The following is a 19,895-nucleotide window of genomic DNA, read 5'->3' on the forward strand; positions in this document are numbered from 1 at the left end:
GGAATGGTACAGATTAAACTAGGCTTCAGATGATGGAAAATAATATAAATGCTCTCATTTACCTTTTATTTAGGTAAAAGAAAATCTTAATGTGTTTTTAATACTTCCTGGCGTTATTGTTCTCAAGTGTAATAAACTGAATCCTTTTAGTATTGATCTTGCCACATGGAATTTAATGCACATAGAGAGCCAGAGTTGTGTTAGGCTGAAGTTGTGTCACTTCGGAGAGATTTCAGATGTATGCAAAGATCAGGTGAAAATCTGAGGAGAGAAACTAAGGGGACAGTGGGCAATGCACAACTGCAAGTTATTGAGGAAACACACACACACACACACACACACACACACACACACACACACACAATGGAAAAGAAGTGGAAGTAGAGAGATGAGTCTGTGAAAGGACAAAAGTGTGTGGACCATGTCCCCATGCTCCAGTAATCTGAGCGATTTGGTATGGGTGGGACATAGGGCAGCTGTATATATTTTTTTTTCCAGAAAAGAAATTACAAACTTCCAGAGCATGTTAGTACTCCCAAGTGAGACTCAGCAAACAAGCAGTTTTTTTTTCTTATTCATGACTCTAAGATAATACAATTTTAATACAAATTGCTTATCATACAAAAACTTATACAATTTGGGTTTCCATCTTTAAGAAAAAGAATACCAGAGGTTGAATAAAAAAAATAGAAATAGGCTCTTTCTTGGAAGATGCCTTGCAAATGACAGGCCCTGGACTTAACTTACTGTGCTAGATATTGGCACATACTGGAGAAAACAACACACATTGATTCCTCTAATGATTCTTCAAGCTGTATGTACTTCAGGTTGCACAGAAATTGCAACTGCCCCATGAATATTATTAACATGAGGTTTTGAATGCATAAGCAGACTCAGTTTAGCCATGGTGAATCATGAAGCAAACCCCATTATTTTTGTTTGTTTTGCAAGTTCTCAAGGGTCTGTCACATACATTTATTAAAATTCAAGCCTATTTATGGATGTGCTCAGACAGTAACAGTACCTGCTTTTTGAGGAAATAAAGAGAAGCAAAACAGAAAGACCTATTAGCTACAGAGTTGGAAAGAATCAAGCAAAGAGCAAAGAAAAAACTAGAAGAATCACTGGTAACAGCTGGGGAGTCTAAGGTTTTATATGGCCAATCACCATACCCCAATGTCTACCCACTGTCTTGTTGGGTTTCTTTCATTTATCAAGTAAGTCTGTTGGCTGTCCTGGCATAAGATGACATATCTACCACTTAGCTTACTCTGTCTTATTGGAAGCCTGAACCAAAATGTTTCATGAAATTGATATAATTTTGCCCTTGAATTTATCAGACTACACTCATTAATTTTAAATCAGGAACCAATTTCTTTTCTTTTTTTTTTAGATTTTATTTATTTATATGAGAGAGAGAGAGAGAGCATGAGCGGAGGGATGAGGCAGAGGGAGAGGGAGAAGCAGGCTCCCCTCTGAGAAGGAGTCCTATGCGGGACTCGATCGCAGGACCCTGAGATCATGATCTGAGCCGAAGGCAGTTGCTTAACCGACTGACCCACCCAGTTGCCCCAGGAATGAATTTTTTATTTTTCCACAACAAATGGTATCATAAAGAATCTAAACTTAAGAGGGCTGATCACTGGCTTTTATGTGTCTTAATTGGGAAAATTATTCAAAATAATCTTCAGACAGGCAACAGTCAGGTTATCATGACACATTAGTGAGATGTGAAAGCAAAACAAGAGGAAAAAATCATGTCAGTAGAGATGAGAAAAAGATAAACAACTGTCAGAGGGTGATGTTGAAACAATTTTCTGCTATGGGTCTGAACATGAAAGGTCATTTTCTAGTAATTATGATTCTCTCTGAGTAAAACAGGAAAAGCAACTAGACATTAATAGATAGTCATCAAACCACAGAATTCTGAGGTCATTAAATCACACCCAGGAGGAAAAAAAAGATACCCAAAAGAGAGCTATACTATTTTGATTTTAAAGGAGAAAGATTATTTGAAACTTAAATCATTTAAAACATTTTCATAGAATAGGATTGAATTTGGAAAAAAATGTACTCAATTAAAATGTGACAGTTTCAAGAATAAAAACTAAGATTAAATGCTATCACACTCTGATATTTGTTAGGAAGAATGGTATTAGAGTATTAGAGTAAAACAGGATTTCTTAAGATATTACATAACCTAGCTGACCAAAAAATACAAGGACAAGAAAAACAATCCAAATGATGAATCCCATGGATAGCCAATTTAAAAGCCAACTTAAAAGGGGCATTAGAAGAAATTGGAAAGATAATTTAGTTATAACAACATGTGAAAATGTGCTGTAAAACTGTCCATTAAATATTTTATTTGTTAGATTTTTATCCCACCCTCTTCTGACTGAGTTTGGGGAAGATCTGTAACAAAACAGACACATATTAAGATATTTTAAAGTAAAGCATAGGGAAAGTTCACAAAGCTATAGTGTAAAAATCTAGAATAAGGGACGCCTGGATGGCTCAGTTGGTGAAGCGTCTGCGTTGGCTCAGGTCATGATCCTGGGGTCCTGGAATCCAGTCCCATATTAGGCTCCTTGCTCAGCGGGTTGCCTGCTTCTTCCTCTACCCCTCCCCCTGCTCCTGTTCTCCCTCTCTCTCTCACTCTCTCTCTCAAATAAATAAATAAAATCTTTAAGAAATCATTTATTAAAAAAATCTAGAATAAGAGAAGTAATGCATTAAAACTTTAATAGAGAGAGGTGCGTGTGTGTTACAGAATACATAACAGAATAATGCAACAATTGAATAAGATAATGAAAGGGTAAAGATATTTGTCATCCCTGTTGAACAAATTTGCTCTATCAATGAGATATACATTTTCTAAAGAATGCAAGGTATGAATCCATTAGCATCAAATATAAGTGGTAAGGAAAAGTCAGTAATAAACAAATGGACTGTTACTTATAAATAAACATCAGGAAAAGCAAAAAGGCAAAAAAGACCTATGCTTTCTTGTACAGGAATTATGAACATTAACATCCAAGATAAATATTCCTTTTATTATGGTGTTTTACTATTTGTGAATAGATATGCCAGCAAAAAATATACTTAATGTTGAATAATGTGAAATTTTGCTATTAATTTCCAAATTAAGTGCTTTTTAAGTAAAAATATCATAATGCTTTGGGATGCCTGGGTGGCTCAGTTGGTTAAGCGACTGCCCTCGGCTCAGGTCATGATCCTGGAGTCCCAAGATTGTGTCCCACATCAGGCTCCCTGCTCAGCAGGGAGTCTGCTTCTCCATCTGATCCTTCCCCCCTCTCATGCTCTCTCTCTTTCATTCTCTCTCTCAACTAAATACATAAAATCTTTAAAAATATATATATATCATAATGCTTAAAGAAAAATAGTCCTTTTAAAAGAGAAGATAAATATAGGTAGAAAATGATATTAGTAATACATATTCTCTATTGAGTAAAATGACAATATTAACACAAATGAAAAAATATTTGCTATGACTGTTATTAAAAAGTGTAACAGAATTTTTATTTATTTATTTATTTATTTGGTAACAGAATTTTAAAAAATCTATTGAGAGGAGTGGGGAATGGGATGTATCTAATTCACATAGAAATAATTCTAAGAAATTTCCTTTAGACAATTTTCAAATGAGATGAGATGGAAGGTTGGTGATAAGCTTCAACTTCCTCTTCTGACAAATCTCCATATAACTAGGAAGCTATTGGAGGAACACCTGTAACCACTTTTTACATAGCATTCTATCACTATTGGGATTGAAGGGATGTATATAATTTTAACTCCTTTCACTCTCCTACACAATGGTTTTCCAAAGCATCAATGATAGGACTCTAGATTTTTCTTAACTGTACCCAAAAAGAATCCAGCAGGAATGTCAATAGATATTATTTGATATTGAAGACAGTACTAGTAGAAAGTTAGAAAGTTTGATACACAGAACTATGCTACAGAAATGTAGCCTCCAAAAACATAAACAAAAGAAACCCTAAATTGACAGGTAGCTATTTGCTTTGGCTTTCCATGATTCTGTTCCACATTTCCTTTCTCATCTAATAGATTTTTGAAACATCAGTGGATATGGACATTAATTAAACTTCAAACAAAATATTTGAGAGTAAGATTTTGAGAAAAATTAAATGTACTGACCATGAGAGGAATTAAGAGACTTAATGATCTGTGACAGGACAAATCACAAGGAGCACATAGAAAACCAAACGAAGCACCACAGAGCACAGGTGAGAAGAGCCTTTTCAGAACATAAGAACATCTTACTATTTAAGCAAATGATACTTTTTAAAAAAATGTATACTTTACAACTCATGATTTCTAGGAAAAATAAGTAAATTGTGTTCCAAAAACAATTTAAGAAAATATACACTTGGTGATACAAGAGTTTTTTAAGATGAGATGGTAAAATATCCCACTCGACTGAAGTGAGTTGGATACAAAGTAGATAGATAGGAGAGAAAGGTACCAGAGAAGGATAGCGGGTAAGGAAAATTAAAATGCAAAAAATCTAAGTCTGCATTGGAAATAGTAAAAATCCATAAACAAATGGCAATGATTGAATCTGTGATATAGAAAAAAAAAAAGTCCCAGGTTACGTGGAAAAGAAATAAAATTACTGGGGAGAAAAGGAATTTATGGCTATGGAACACATATAGAATCACAAACATGAATACATACCAAAATATATATCCCAAAACTAAAGGACTAGAATAATGGAAAAAGGAACAATTTTTTTTTTAATTCTCAATAGATAAAAACTTTCCTAAGTAAAAGAAATACCTAGTTGAGATTGTTAAAATGAATCTCCAAGTATTAAGTTAAAAGAAGGAAAAATAGCAATCAGATTGTATCCTGGTAAGCATTTTATTGAATTTCTTTGTTTTTTTTTTAAAGCATACATTTTAAAAAGCGTATTTTGAATGTTTTTAAAGATTTTATTTATTTATCAGAGAGAGAACATGAGCAGTTGGGTGGAGCAGAGGCAGAGGGAGAAACAGGTGCCCCACGGAGCAGGGAGCCCAGAAGTGGGGCTCGGTCCCAGGACCCTGGGATCATGACCTGAGCCAAAGGCAGACGCTTAACAATTGAGCCACCCAGGCGCCCAACATTTTGAATTTCAAGATGAATGTTCCAGTTATTAAGCTGTCCTCACATTCTCTCACATTCTCTCTTCTATACTGTACTCTTTGATGTCGGGTGGGCCAGCAATTCTGCAAACCACTTTTCTGATTTGCCACTTGGTTCTATTTTTGGCATTAATGGTTACAAGAGAGAAACTGAAAGACTAAGGGCTAGGCCTCCCCTAGGAGGAGGGTCTTGCTCCTTGTTTGTTTCATGTTCCTATGAGTATCACCCGATCCTTTCTTTTTGTATCCAGTTGGCAGCTTTTAACACTTAAAAAAATCAGCCTTATTGAGACACCTCAGTTGGCACTGAGACCATCCATTTGGCAGGTTTTCTTTGTCCGAGATGCTGTTCCTACCAATCCTACATCATAAATGTATCAAATAAAGGAAACGACTCCCACCCCTAGTGCTGAGGAACAAAAAGAAGAAATTATAATAATTAAGATTTTGAAGTTTGGAGGAGGAACTTATGGAGTTGAAGCCCAGACATGTGTCACTGGGCCACTGTTTAGCTAGAGCTGGTGTCTGTGACATGAAAGAGGGGCCCTTTGACTGGGACCCTGAGGCCTTGGGAGAAGGTGCCAGTCTGCTGGTGCTGATGGTTCTGAGGGGTCTCAATAAGGCTGATTTTTATAACTGTTAAAAACTGCCAAATGGAAGATCTCAATGCCAACTGCAAATTCAAAGGGACCGAGGGGCTAGACCTTGCCATATTTGAGGCTGAAGCAAAGAGGAAAGAAAAAAGTAGAGTAGGCAGGGGCAAGATCCAGTGGGTCCCTTTAGGTGAAGATAGGCCCTGTATCCTATTTGCAAAGAGAAGGCCTTGAAGAGGAATAACGTTTGATTTGTATTTGTAAAAGGATTGTTCTGGTTGCTTTGACAAATGGACTGTAAGAAAAAGAGAAGTAGGAAAACCAGACTGGAAACATTTGCAGTTTTACAGTACCAATGTGTTATTAACTTTGTTTAAGGCAGGAGATTCTCATGGAAGTAAGAAGGAGCGTATTTTGTCATCCCCATAGGAAATGAGGCAAAGTCTGGAGACTTTCTGGTTGTCACACTGGGATAGAGGTAGAGCTGGGTCTAGTGCATAGAAACCCAGAATTCCGCTGAATATCCTGCTGTGCACAGGACAGAGCCTCACCTCCAATAAAAGATTATCTGGCCCAAAATTTCAACATTATGGAGATGAGGAATTCCTGATTTAGGGTGATAGGAATGGAAATGGTGGAAAGTGGACACACTAGTATAATGATGCAAAAAATATATACTAGGCACCAAATTTTAGTAGCATTTTGAAAGCTCCTCAGATGACTTTACCAGAAAGTATGTAAATATGCAGATCTCTAGTGGAAATAATTCTCATGAAATATATTCGATGCTTCTTTAACTGGCAATTAATATGAAGTTTTAGTTTCTGTTTTATATGGTGAGGCAACCAGAAAAATATGCACTCTTGATTTGTCAATTATCCATGAAGACTGAATTAAAGAAAAAAAAATAGCAACCTTAAAATATTTAAAGAGGTTTTTATTGAGTCGGCATACTAAAAGTTATTTTAAAAAGAATACCCAAGAAAATGTGTTTTCAGCTAAAAGAAGAAAAATCTACTCACTTGCCATTCAGTGCTGCTACACCAACTGTGCTTCGGGCAATGGACATACTGGCTACAAATGTCCACTGCTGACTCTGGGGATCCCACCTCTCCACTGTATTCAGATAGCTCCAGCCATCATGGCCTCCCACAGCATAAATAGGACCTTCAAGGACTGTTACACCTAAAACAGGGGAGAAATGAAACTGAATGGATTGATTTCACAGTGAGATTTAAAAAGTCAGATTAATAGTAAAAACTGTGATGCAGTTCAGGGTAGGCTCTAGCTATCACCCAATAGCAGTAGGGTAGAATCTATGTACTATTAACTATTAACCGTATCATTTTATTAATGTGCAAAAAATTTAGAACCAAAAATATGATCTAGATGCTTTATAAAAGAAAATGAATTTCCTTATTTATGTCTCTATGAAGAAGCAAATTCTAAAAATCAGAGATGATACATATTGTGCCTCTACTTTTGAAGAACATTTCCACTCTGCAGTTTAAAGTAGTTTATTACTTTAAGCAATGTTACATTAAAGCAATGCGATACTATCAATTTGAAATTCAGGGTAGGATTTTCTGTGTTTTGGCTTCTCAGTAACTTCATGATGAAGTTATCTAAAGGTTATGGTACATTTCATATTATAAGCTGAAATCACTAAATATAAGCAATTAAAACAAATTAATAGTGAGTCATCAATAAAATCAAAGGAGATTTTATATATGTGTGTGTATATATAAATATCTATGTACATATATATATATACACACACACTCCTATATATTGCTTTTCCAGTATATTCACTTCTTTATAGATGAATTTTCTTAAATGCTAACAATTGCTACATATTTAAATATCATGTTATTATTGGCTGAAATGATTCCATTATATATAGAGAAATTCTGACGAATTTTCCTCCCAAGATCAAAGTCTGCTTGTCAAGGGCTTTGAAGAGTCTGCGATTTTACCCTACTGGCTAGCTGATGAGTTAGACTGTCATAAATTTATGTATATTGGTAGAAGACATGAGACTCCTGGGTCAGAGGAGAAAGGTAATTCATTACTTATACCAACAGCAAGAGGCAGAGTATCACTTTTTTTTTTTTTTGGCTTGTTCTTCAAGCCCCGGTTCCAACAGGGTGACCCAAAGAGGATGACCAAGCTTTTAACATTAACATTTCCCTCAGCTTGACTAAAATTTAGACAGGATTCTTCTTGCTTCTAGGGTTCTGACCTCATTTTTCCTTAGAGCATTTATTTTAGAAAACATGTAATTGCACATTATTTCTCTGTCTTTTCTAGATGGAAATCTTTTTAAATGCCTCCTACTTGTGTTACAACCCAGGAATTTCTTCTCAAGGACCTGGAAACTATTTCTTTGAAATATAAGCATCAAGAAAGATATTGAGAGCCTAAGTTCAGTTGGCCCCTTGCTTCAAGTTGTAAAACTACCTCTTGTCATGAAATAGAAAAGGCACCTCACTTTTGGGTAAGGCCAATTAGCAAACACAGATTGCCTATGATCCCCTGCGCCTGCCAAAGCTCTTAAAAACCCTCCTGCCTTTGTTTTGAGTGAGGTTGAGTTCAGCCTCAATTCTGGCCTCTCTTCCCTGTTGCAATAGCCTTGAATAAAGTCTTCCTAGCTTTTAAATTTGTCTAATGCATTTTTTGCCTTGACAAGGGTCAGTTGGAACTTGAACATGCAGTGAATTGTATTACCAGAAAGGAAATAAATTTTCAACGAGCAATAAACCTACATGCCTGTTACTACAGAAGGAGACATCTTCATGCTTTTAAGCATGCCTGCCTTTCACTTTGGAAAGAGGAACTCTTTCTATCTTAGCCTTTCCGTTATAGTCACATCCTTTTGGGCAGTTGGTGCCTTGCCTGAAAGTTGTGCAAAAATGTGAGAGACCCATGGAGAATTGTCTTTCAACACGAACCCGAAAATAAATGACCCCTTGTTCATTCATTCATTCACTCATTCATCTGAATGTCTATTATGTGTCAGGAATTGTTCTTAGTACCACACAGTGCCAAGAACACAGAGGTAAACAAGGCAAACAAAGTCCCTGCCCTCGCCGAGTTCACATATATCAGTTAACAAGTATTTAACTAAGATAAGTACATTATTCACAGTAAGCAAGTCCTCCACACATATTATAGTATTATAATTTAATAAAGGATAAAGTAATTAGAATATCAAATTGCTCTCACACATATATTCGACGTAGGGATGCTATTTTACACACACTAGTAAATAGATATCCATATGGAGGACGAGGTTCTGACTCAGGGATTGCCAAAATCAAAGGGCATAAATTTCGGATGTTGATCTTTCTTTAGGCAGCTCAAAGTAAGAGATAGGAATCAGAAAGGATGAATAAGTCTTAAATATTTTGGGGGCAATTCTCAAAGGATATGGATATATCTTATGGGCTTTTTATAGAAATACATACAATCATTCACATCTCAATAATAATTACATCAAGATCAACTTTAAACATCAGTGAAGTTTTTAAAGATATATCCATCAGAAAGGGCCAGATCATGCATGAATCTAATGAATTTAGATTTTATTCTAAAAGCAAAGGGAAATCACTGAAGTGTTCATCAGTGAGGGATATGGTCACCATGATATTTATTTTGGTTGTGTTGTAGCAAATGGATTGGAGTCAGTTTAGGTGACAGTAGAGAGATGATTAGGAGGGAATTGCATTTATCTGAAAAGGAGAAGATGAGAGCTTGCACTAGTAGGTTAAAGAGTAAATACAGAAAAGTAGAAATATTTGAGATTTATTCTGACTCTGGAGGTTTGTTGTTAGAACATGCTAAAGGATTGGATTTTGGTATGTGAATAAAGAGGACAATTCATGGATAGATGAATTGATTGAAAACTTTGAGAACTATATTTTGAAGATATCATTTTTGAGGAGACTATCAGACATCTAAGTGGAGCATTTAAAAAGGCTGTTTAATATACACGTCAAAAGTTCAAGTCAGTTTTGGAGCTACACGTCTAAATTTTGGACATACCAACAATGACATGGCATTTAAAGGCATAGAATCAAATAAGGTCAATTAAGAAAATAGTATTAAGAGAGAAGGTAACAGAGACCAGAATCTAGCCCTGAGTGGCTTCAGTTTCAATTACAAGAAAAGAGAACAAAAGAGACAGAGAAAAAAATGGCCAGATAGGTGGAAGGAAAACCAGAAATTTTAGTATCTGAAAACTCAGAGTGGAGAGTGTTTCTAAGGGGATGGGGTAAAGCTTGCATATTTCTGACCAAGTACAAACTTCTGTTGGATTTGGAAAGAGGGAGGTTTTTGTTCACTTTCAAAATAGGTTCCGGAGTATTACATTACAAGTTGTGATACAATCTGATAACTACTTAATCAAATATATATCCTAAAAAAATCAATGATCTGTGACTTGTTTTTTTAACTGTTTGAAATTATTTGACTTTATGAACATGTTTCAGTCCTAGAGTGTAACATATGTAAAATGCCACAGATTTATGAACCCTGGATGCCTTACAATGTGATTTGCATAGTTTTTGCAGCTGTGATGATAAGTGGACCAGAATAATTTCAAAATTAGAATGATACATTCAATTTCTTCCTTATGTTTACCAAAAATATCTTACAGATGCAGTAAAGCAAGATTAACAGTGTAAAAATATTTTTCTGTGCTTTGTTCAGTAACAATATTAAACCTGCACTAAAAAAATAATGATTTAATTGAAATATTTTTGTATGTCTCAAGGTTAGTAATTGCATGATTACTTCTGATAAGAAATTCAAAATGTCTTCTTGAGGCTTTATGTTACCAAATTGTACTTTCTCAAAATGCACAATTACTTACATATTTTAAACTATAGGTCTTGCACATATTATTCCCCTTAAGACTTTTGCTGTAAAATATTTATTATAATTTCTCCTTATAGAGGAGCCTGGGTGGCTCAGTCGGTTAAGCATCCAATTCTTTTTTTTTTTTAAGTTTTTTTATTTATTTGAGAGAGAGAGAATGAGAGAGAGAGAGCACGAGAGGGAAGAGGGTCAGAAGGAGAAGCAGACTCCCTGCTGAGCAGTGAGCCCGATGTGGGACTCGATCCCGGGACTCCAGGATCACGACCCGAGCCAAAGGCAGTCGCTTAACCAACTGAGCCACCCAGGCGTACCAGCTTCCAACTCTTGATTTCGTCTCAGGTCATGATCTCAAGGTCCGGGGATCCAGCCCGGCATCGGGCTCTGTGCTCAGGGCAGAGTCTCCTTGTCCTTCTCCCTCTGCCCCTCCCCCCATTCACACTCACTCACTCTCTAAAAATAAATAAATGAATATTTTAAAAAATAAAAGCAAAATTTAATTTTACTCACACACTTTACCTCAAAATATTTATTGTATTATTTCTATATCAATACAACCAGACACTTAATTTGTTCTCCTGAAAAAGAAATTATTACTCTTCTCTACACTTGTTAATATTACCCAATTAAAATATTGCTAAATTTATTCTAAGCACTAAACTTTTCCAAATTAAGAACATCATATTTTAATTAAAAATTATGACAACATAAAAAATTATGACAACATAAAGCCAGTTCTTAATGTCGCTTTATTGTTTGCATTTTTGCCATTAATTACATAATTTGAAAAGCATTAGCTTGTAAAATATGAGGTTTCCTTTTGTCTATGTAAAGTATTTTTAAATGAATAATAATACATTTAAATTTCTTTTGACTTAATCATTATGTAAAATAAATTGCTATAATATTACTAATTATTATGGAAGTTTCAAAATATATTTAAATTACTAGTGGCTTCAATATGTATATTTTCTTCTAGACATGGATTTATTTTTAATCTTTTTTTCTAAACTGTTTTTAAAAATCACCACCAAGGATATAGTAGCACCTAACAAATACTTATAACTAATGATTGGGCTAATTTAATTCCAGTGTTGTCAAACAGTTTTACTTCAGAAGCCATGAAACCCTAAATAATAGTTCATTTAGGGATTTTTGTTCTGTGCAAAGACTTGAAAGAAAAATAACATACATAATTGGGAATGGAGAAATAGATAAGTAAAATTATATACATTTTATATACATTACACATTTTCCCCAATGATACTAAATATATATGCATGTACTATGTATGTATATGTGTGATATATGTATGTGTATAGATATATAGTCTTTGTGAGAATTTACCCAATATTATATATGCATATAATATAAAATATATACAAATGCTTTCTATTTAATTATGATATAAAATACTAATAGATTAATACATATATAATTTTTAAATGTTGATCATAGGCAGAACAAAATGGACTATGTTGCATAGGGTTATTTTTCATTCAATCTTATGAAATCATGTAGGCTTAAGATATATTTTTATTTTTGCTTGATCTGCAAAAGTACTGGCATATTGTATTCCATTCTTTCCTTAATGAGACTGTGATTGTCAGTCTTGGCTGCCCATTGAAATCACCTGGGAACCTTTGAAAAAATATTAATGTCTGAATTAGAGAGATTCTTGTCTGACTGGGCTGAGATGATGCCTAACCACAGAGACATTTCAAAGTTCTCTAGGGTGAGAACTTTTAACTGATTCCTTGACTGAATCCTCAGTCAAGACTGAGAATGACTGCCATAGTATAAAATGACATTAGTACTAGAACCATTAGGAAGAAGGTCTCCAACCAATAATCTGCCTACTTTACAAGTTGCTAACATCTTACATTCATGTTGTGTGGTGTGTAGGGGGTGCAGGTAATACAGAATCAAGGTTGTCATTGAAGTTTAGTAGTCAGCCAACATCCAATTTTACTACTATACAATTTTCATTTCTTGGATTCATTCATCATCCATCCATTTTTCCAATAATTATGGTGTAACTTCTACCAGTTCATTTCCTCACAGAGTGCACAGTGGGGTGGGGTGGGGAGAGGTGTAACTCAATGAAGTCTACAAATAGGTCCTACTTTAGTACCTGTCCATAGGATGAAAGGAATGCTTCTTCTCCAAAGTGAAAAAGCGATGACTGAGCTAAAGCCTGGGGAAATATTAGGATTTACTTTGGGGTTAAGGAATTCTAGGCAGAAGGAACATTGGTATGAAGGTGTTGGTGGTAGGAAGAAGCAGAGAACGTCTGAAGAGCTGCAAGAGGACCCGTGTAGCAAGAAAACTGGAGAGTTAAGAGACAGGCAGTGTGGTGTACAATAAGCCTGAGGAGTTAAAGTACCACACAGTGTTGGGCTTTATGTACCAACAAGAATTCTTTTTTTTTTTTTTAATCCTAAGAGCAATGTGAAACTACTGAAATTTTTTAAGCAGAGACATGATGCAACTGCATTTATTTTTGAAAAAATTCTCTGTGAGATATGGTGTGGAGAAATGAGCATGGATGGGTCCATGCCAATAGTGTATGTGACAGATGATAGTGTCTTATACTGATGTGGTAACAGTTAATACAAGAAAAAGTGAAAGACTCAGGAAATATTTTTGAATGAAGATGTATTGATTGGATCCCTTTGCTAATATCCCTTCTTCCTCCATTCCATCAATGCATTCTGTCTGTTCAAAAAAAAAGCATCCTGGCTATGTGATTTGGAAATATTACTTAGCCTCTTGTGTCTCAGTTTCCTGATCTGTACAACGAATTTACTGATGGTACCCAGCCCACAGGGTTGCTTCAAGGACTGAATGGAATAATACATGCAAAGCACTTTAGAAAAGTATATGGCACATATTTAGCCTTATGTAAGTATTCAATATGATGAAAATTATGGTAGCTATGTATCAAGACCCTAAGTCTTCTCATCAAATTTCAGTCTTAATATCACAGTACGGATATGGGAGAGACTTGTGAAGAAACCAGCTAAAGATTTAAATACACTCCACTATTCTACATTGTCTCTATTTCTGAGGGCTCTATTTATGTTTGCTTCCTTGTAGGCAGTTTAAAATACTGATTGAAAACCTTTCACAAAAAAATGCCCTCTCTAAATATTTTGCTAAATGAATATGTTTCCTCTTATTAAAATCATTGGGATGATTTCATGTAATACTTAGCCATTGTTTAAAGTAGGAATGTTGTATACATCCAAAGAAAAATAAGCAGTCACAATAGATTTTGAAGTGCTATTCTTCTAAATGCCAGTTTCCCTTGTAGAGATGCATTCTTGGCTTTTTAGGCAAAAATCACAATTGAGGTAATACAGAAAAGTGTTATAGAGGCTGTGGGTTGTAACTGGGTGATTAGAGAAGATATCACAGAAGATGGGGCAAGTGAACTGTGTTTTAAAGGTTGGCTATAATTTTCACAAACACAGATGCAAGACATTGTAAGAGGAGGGAATCACTTGGGTGTAACACAGAAGTAAAAAGCAGGCTCTGAATGGCAACTTTAATCAGTTATTACGCCAACCATAAAAATGTGCCCACCTATAATTGACGATTTCCTGTCTGCATCCACCGAGGCCACACTTCTTATCAACCACTCTCAGTGATCGTGCATGGTGAAGGTGCTAACGCAGGCCCATTCCTGCAGCACACGGGGCTCTCTGTACTGAAGATTTGCCTTAGGATTCCCTCTGGGGCTGGCCAAACTGTTTTTGGAACTGGGTTACAGTCTGAGGCTCTTTCTACCTAATCCCAATACTCCTTCCTCCCCTTTTGCCTTCACATAAGTGAGGTCAAGCATGATGGTCTGAAATCTGTTTCACCCTCTGGATCTTTCAAGGCTGTTTTCTCCAATAAACCTCTTGAACAGCTAATCCCATGCATTATTGACATCTGCTGCTTAGTGAACCCAAACTAATACTGTTGTTAAAAGAAAAAGGTTGTAGATAAAGTTGGAAAAAAAAATGTGGGGCAGGGGGCAAGCAGGATATAGAAGGCAGTTTAAAAAGTATTGATTTTATGTGAGACTCTGAGAAAGGTTTTTATGCAAGAGAGTGGCATTATTAGAATTGTATTCTAATTAGATTAATCTAACCCCAGTCTTCAGATCACTGTAGGGACTATGCACAAAAACAAATGATAATGGCATTAAAAACCCTTTTCCACTGTCTAGATCAATGTAAGGAAGATGTCAATGTGTAAATATGGCCATTGGTATAACCAGAGAGATTGACGTACATCATGGAGGAAGTACTGAAAGAACCAGATCTAGATTTTATTATTCAATATGGCAGACAAATCAAGATCCATCAATTCAGCAAATCAGAATATTTGTTGAAATTTTTCACAACAGAAATTGAGAATTTAAAATATCCTACCAGACTACTGGCAAAGATATCATAAATTCAGTTGGTGTGATGTTAATATCTGAGCAATTGTCCTACTCAGAGATTGCTCTCTACTGCATTACAGCTAGGGTCTACTGAAACACACACAATAAATACACTTTATTGTGTATGACAATACCAGCATCTTGAGATTTCAAGCTCAGTTTCCTTAATGACATAGAAATACTTGAAAATAAATGTTCCTGGATGACACCCTTTAGCTGCTCTCCTTTAATGAACAATAAGATGATTAAAAAATAAATGAGACTCAGTGTAATTTTCAGGACAACCAGTTTCTCTCAGGGTTGTAGTAACTGTTCTCAAAGATACAGAATTACACACAGGATGTTAGTAATGGACATAAAAAACAAATTACATAAAATGCCAATACAATTTTTTCCCTCATTTCTTTATAACTTGACAAGGGACAGGGACATATCCAGGTTTAATATACAGGCTTAACCTAACACATAACCTGCCTGGTTGTGCGTTAACAGCTACCACATATTTAAAATTCAAAAAATTTTGGCAAATGAATGAACACACAAATTTGGTGTCCTATGAAAATTTCTACTGTTGTCTATTTTCTGAATGTTAATATCTTGCCTTCCCAAATGGATTGTAAACTCTGTAATAACAGGGTCTGTTTTATACATGTACTCCCCAGAGCACCTAATAAGACACTGCCAGTGTGTACCAACAGCCTCTCATACTTGCAGTCTTGTATTCTTCACAGTGCCCCCTGAAAAATCATGCTAACACAAAGACGGTCAGGCACTTTCTTGCTAATACACTTGTTTTATAGACTCTGTTGTTTCATAGTGAGTCTCTATAACCTGGCCTCATTCCACCTGTCCAGGCTTAATTTCATTGTACTTCCAAATCCCTTATCATTTGATGTATTATCATTACCCATATGTTCCCTGAACTTTAACATTCTGTACCTCAGCTCGTCTGATGAAATTCTGTTCCATTCAGATCTAATGCAAATAGGAAGCTTTCTGTAAGATTTCCCATGCTTTTAGTAAGATTCTGTCCCTCCTTTACCCATGACTCTGCTAAACTTTATTTATTTGAATCCTCATTCTGGGATACAATATGTATACTAAATATTTTATAAGTATATAATATCCAGATTACTTATGAAGTACCATTATATGCATTTCCTATTTTGATTATATTCTACTATCATATATTTAAAATATGATGGATACCAATTAATAAAGATATTGCTTTAACATAAATATAATACTTTTCTGTATTTGTATTGATTTGAAAAGTGGTTTAAAAGAACAGCACTGTGGAAGTAGTTAATTTCCTGAATCATTTCATACAATTCTTTCATTGAGATTATCTTGTCTCACTTTTGTGTACAGCTTATTGATTATACCTTATTGATTATATTTCAATAACTGCTAAATTAAATAAAGTTGGGGAAATGACTCTGCTTTCATGCTAAATGAAAATGAAGAAGGTAGGTAGGGGAAAGATCATACATTTTGAAGATTTTGAGTGATTCTCACTTTGTTAATCTTTAAATGAGGGATATGAGCTCTTCTCTTTGGATTGTTCTAAGCAATAATTTACATTATGTTTTAAATCTCATAATATAAATGGCAAGCATTTCAGAGCTGAGTTATTATTTTTGTATTTTGTACCTATGCTTTAAATGTTGAGGTCTACTGTCAAAGTGATATTCCTGGTAGAGAATATCAATTTTCAGGGGATTCTAGGTATAATATGAAACTATAAAAAAAAAAAGGAAAAAACAAGGTGAAGTATTTCACCAGTGCTAGTCTAGATATATTTGTATCTAAGTCAAGCCTCATTTGGAAGTTAATTTCATAGTATACAATGAAATTAAAGGGAAGCGTTTTGGGACCATGGCTACTTGAACAAAATTCTCTTCTCTTTACTTCCAACTCCAAAGTTTTGCTTCTGGGAGGTAAATAGGTGATGAGATGTTCAGGCTACTGGGTAGAAGTAAGGCTGTAAGATTGTTGGGCTTCCACGATGTGAGCTGGGTAAGTTTTTGGGAGACACACTAGAGTCCACTGGTAAGAATCACCAAAAAGCAAATCCAGCAAAAAGTTGGCATCATAGAAATTGATCCCTAAAGGGAAGGCTGACATTTATTTCAAAAGACATTTTGGATTTCCTTTCCTTTGGCTTCCCAAGAAGCCAAAAATGTGTAGAACAGATGGCTTCAATCTTCTGAGGTTGGGACAGTACAGAGAATCTGCAGAATAGGGACCTCTGCCTGTCCAGAAACCATAACAGAGAACGGATGGTTTCAGGGCTTCTTCACCACAGACCCCATGAGGTCTGAGTCCATGAAGCTTTTCTCACCATCTGTGAGAATTCCATCAATTAGGGCACTCCAGTCACCCAAACCGGAGACACAAGGAGCTTATCAAAAGTGGTTCTTAGATTAATCAAGGAAAATTTAAATACACACACACACACATATATAAATATATTTAGAAGATATATAAAATATATTAAAATTATAATTATATATTGAAATATATATGTATTTGCATGGACTCTATCTAGAACGGTTGTGATAAAATTTGCTTGTGTTGGGGCCCAGCATCCATAATTTAAAAGCTGCCAAGGTAATTTGAATGTGTAGCCAGCATTGAGAATTGCTGCCACAAGGAAAAAAAGACACCAACTCTGGCCCAACTGCCAGACAGGATAAGTAGGATAATCTATAAACCTACTCATCTAAATAGAATTGCAGAGGAACTGCCAGATTGTTTTAAAAGAAAGGAAACTGCTAAGGGAATTTATTTGCAACACAAAAGAAAATTAATGGTGATTTTAAAAAGTTTTAAAAAATATATTTTAAATATTTATATATTTATATATTTTAAAATATATTATTTTCTATTAAACCATTATGGAAATATATTTGGACAGAATGATATTGAGGTCCAAATGAGTGGCCTTGAAAAATAAAGAGGAAGGAATAGCTTTAGGCATAGAACAAAAATATAAATAGACGGGGACCCGAAACAAAATAGACTAGAAAAAAAAATCCAGGAGGATAAATATGTGAAGAATAGTAGTTCCTGGAAATAAAAGGGGGCATAAAGATGTTATAATTTTGCATATGCTAGAAGAAAAATTTCCAGAACTGAAGAAAAATCTTGACACATAGATTGAAACATCCTTGAGTTCCAGGTAGGATTGATGAGAAAACAAAAACAACTCACACTTGGACATATCTTTCTAAAATTCCAGAGCTTCTAAATATTTTATTTTGTTGCAGTTGGGGAGGAATTAGAGGAGTAATAGAGTATTTTTTTTTAGAAAAATTGTCTTGCTCAAAAACATTCGGTCTAAAATATAGGAATCAGGGGCACCTGGGTGGCTCAGTCGTTAAATGGCTGCCTTCAGCTCAGGTCACGATCCCAGTGTCCTGAGATCGAGCCCCGCATCGGGCTCCCTGCTCAGTGGGAAGCCTGCTTCTCCCTCTCCCACTCCCCCTGCTTGTGTTCCCTCTCTCGCTGTGTCTCTGTCAAATAAATAAATAAATAAATAAATAAATAAATAAATAAATAAAGGGAATCAAATACTTCTTATTAAAAGAGCATTTAATAATAAATTGAAACCTCCAGGGACACCTGGGTGGCTCAGTCAGTTAAGTGTCAGCCTTCTGCTCAGATCATAATCTCAGGGTTCTGGGATGAGTCCTGCATTGGGCTCCCTGCTCATCAGGGAGCCAGCTTCTCCCTCTGCCTGCTGTTTGCCCTGCTTTTCTTTCTTTCTCTCTCTGACAAATAAATAAAATCTTAAAAAAAAAAGAAACCTCCAATTGACAAGAGTAGAGAATGAAATAAATAGCGTCCTCTAAATCCATGGAAACACAGGGTGCCTGGGTGGCTCAGTCGGTTGAGCGTCTGCCTTCGGCTCAGGTCATGATCCCAGGGTCCTGGGATCGAGTCCCACATCGGGCTCTCTGCTCGGCGGGAAGCCTGCTTCTCCCTCTCCCACTCTCCCTGCTTGTGTTCTTGCTCTTGCTATCTCTCTCTCTGTCAAATAAATAAATAAAATCTTTAAAGAAAAAAAAAATAAAATAAATAAATCTATGGAAATACAGTAATGATAAGAGGGAATGTATTAAGATAAGAAGAAGAAGAAAGAGGCTGAGAGGGGGAGGTGGGAGAGCAGGCGGAGAGGAGGAAGGAGAAGAAGGAGAAAGAAGGTCAGTATGTTAGCCTTGATACTAACCATGAAAGAACTCTTTTTTTTGAAATAAAAAAGGGATTTCAGATTAGGCTAACAAAAGTCAGTTATATGATATTTCCAATAAGCACATATATAAAGTGATGAAAATGGAAAACAAATTGGTTAGCAAAATAAAGAGCAGGCAAAGGTGAACAAAAATACAGAATTTGCATTAACATTAATGTCACACAAGGATAGATAGGGACATATGATATGGCTAAATTTATATACAATTTATACAGAATTGATTTCAAAGTTCCCACAAGAAAAACCCTTTTGCACCAAAAGACATAGCTAAATTTATAATGTAAAAATCTATCAGAAATGACACAAGTGATAAAAATACAATTATCATGTGAAATTTAAATAAACATCTCTTAGCCTTAGAAAGATATAGTAAAAAACATAACAATGTCTGAAGAATTGAACAAACTTGGCTTAATTGATAAGTATAAAACTGTGCATTATTTAAATGGAAAATACACAACTCTTGGAGATAAAAAGTAAAATTTAATATATTTTCAATTTTTAAAAAGCAAAACAGGGGCGCCTGGGTGGCTCAGTCATTAAGTGTCTGCCTTCAGCTC

At 35.3% G+C, this 19,895-nt stretch overlaps 1 protein-coding gene across 2 annotated transcripts in view; it reads right to left on the reverse strand.

Annotated features, from left to right (window-relative positions):
* KLHL1 (kelch like family member 1) overlaps positions 1-19,895 on the reverse strand; it is a 378,567-nt gene that overhangs the window by 41,911 nt on the left and 316,761 nt on the right. For both annotated transcript variants that reach the window (XM_028106018.1, XM_028106011.1), the window contains one exon: positions 6,787-6,949. In XM_028106018.1, the coding sequence (XP_027961819.1) occupies positions 6,787-6,949 (163 nt within the window). The remainder of the gene's footprint in view (positions 1-6,786; positions 6,950-19,895) is intronic.

Source organism: Eumetopias jubatus, unplaced genomic scaffold (genome assembly GCF_037043125.1).
Source record: "Eumetopias jubatus isolate StellerSeaLion01/CBP00866 unplaced genomic scaffold, mEumJub1_p1.0 scaffold_3, whole genome shotgun sequence".
Taxonomy (NCBI): Eukaryota; Metazoa; Chordata; class Mammalia; order Carnivora; family Otariidae; genus Eumetopias; species Eumetopias jubatus.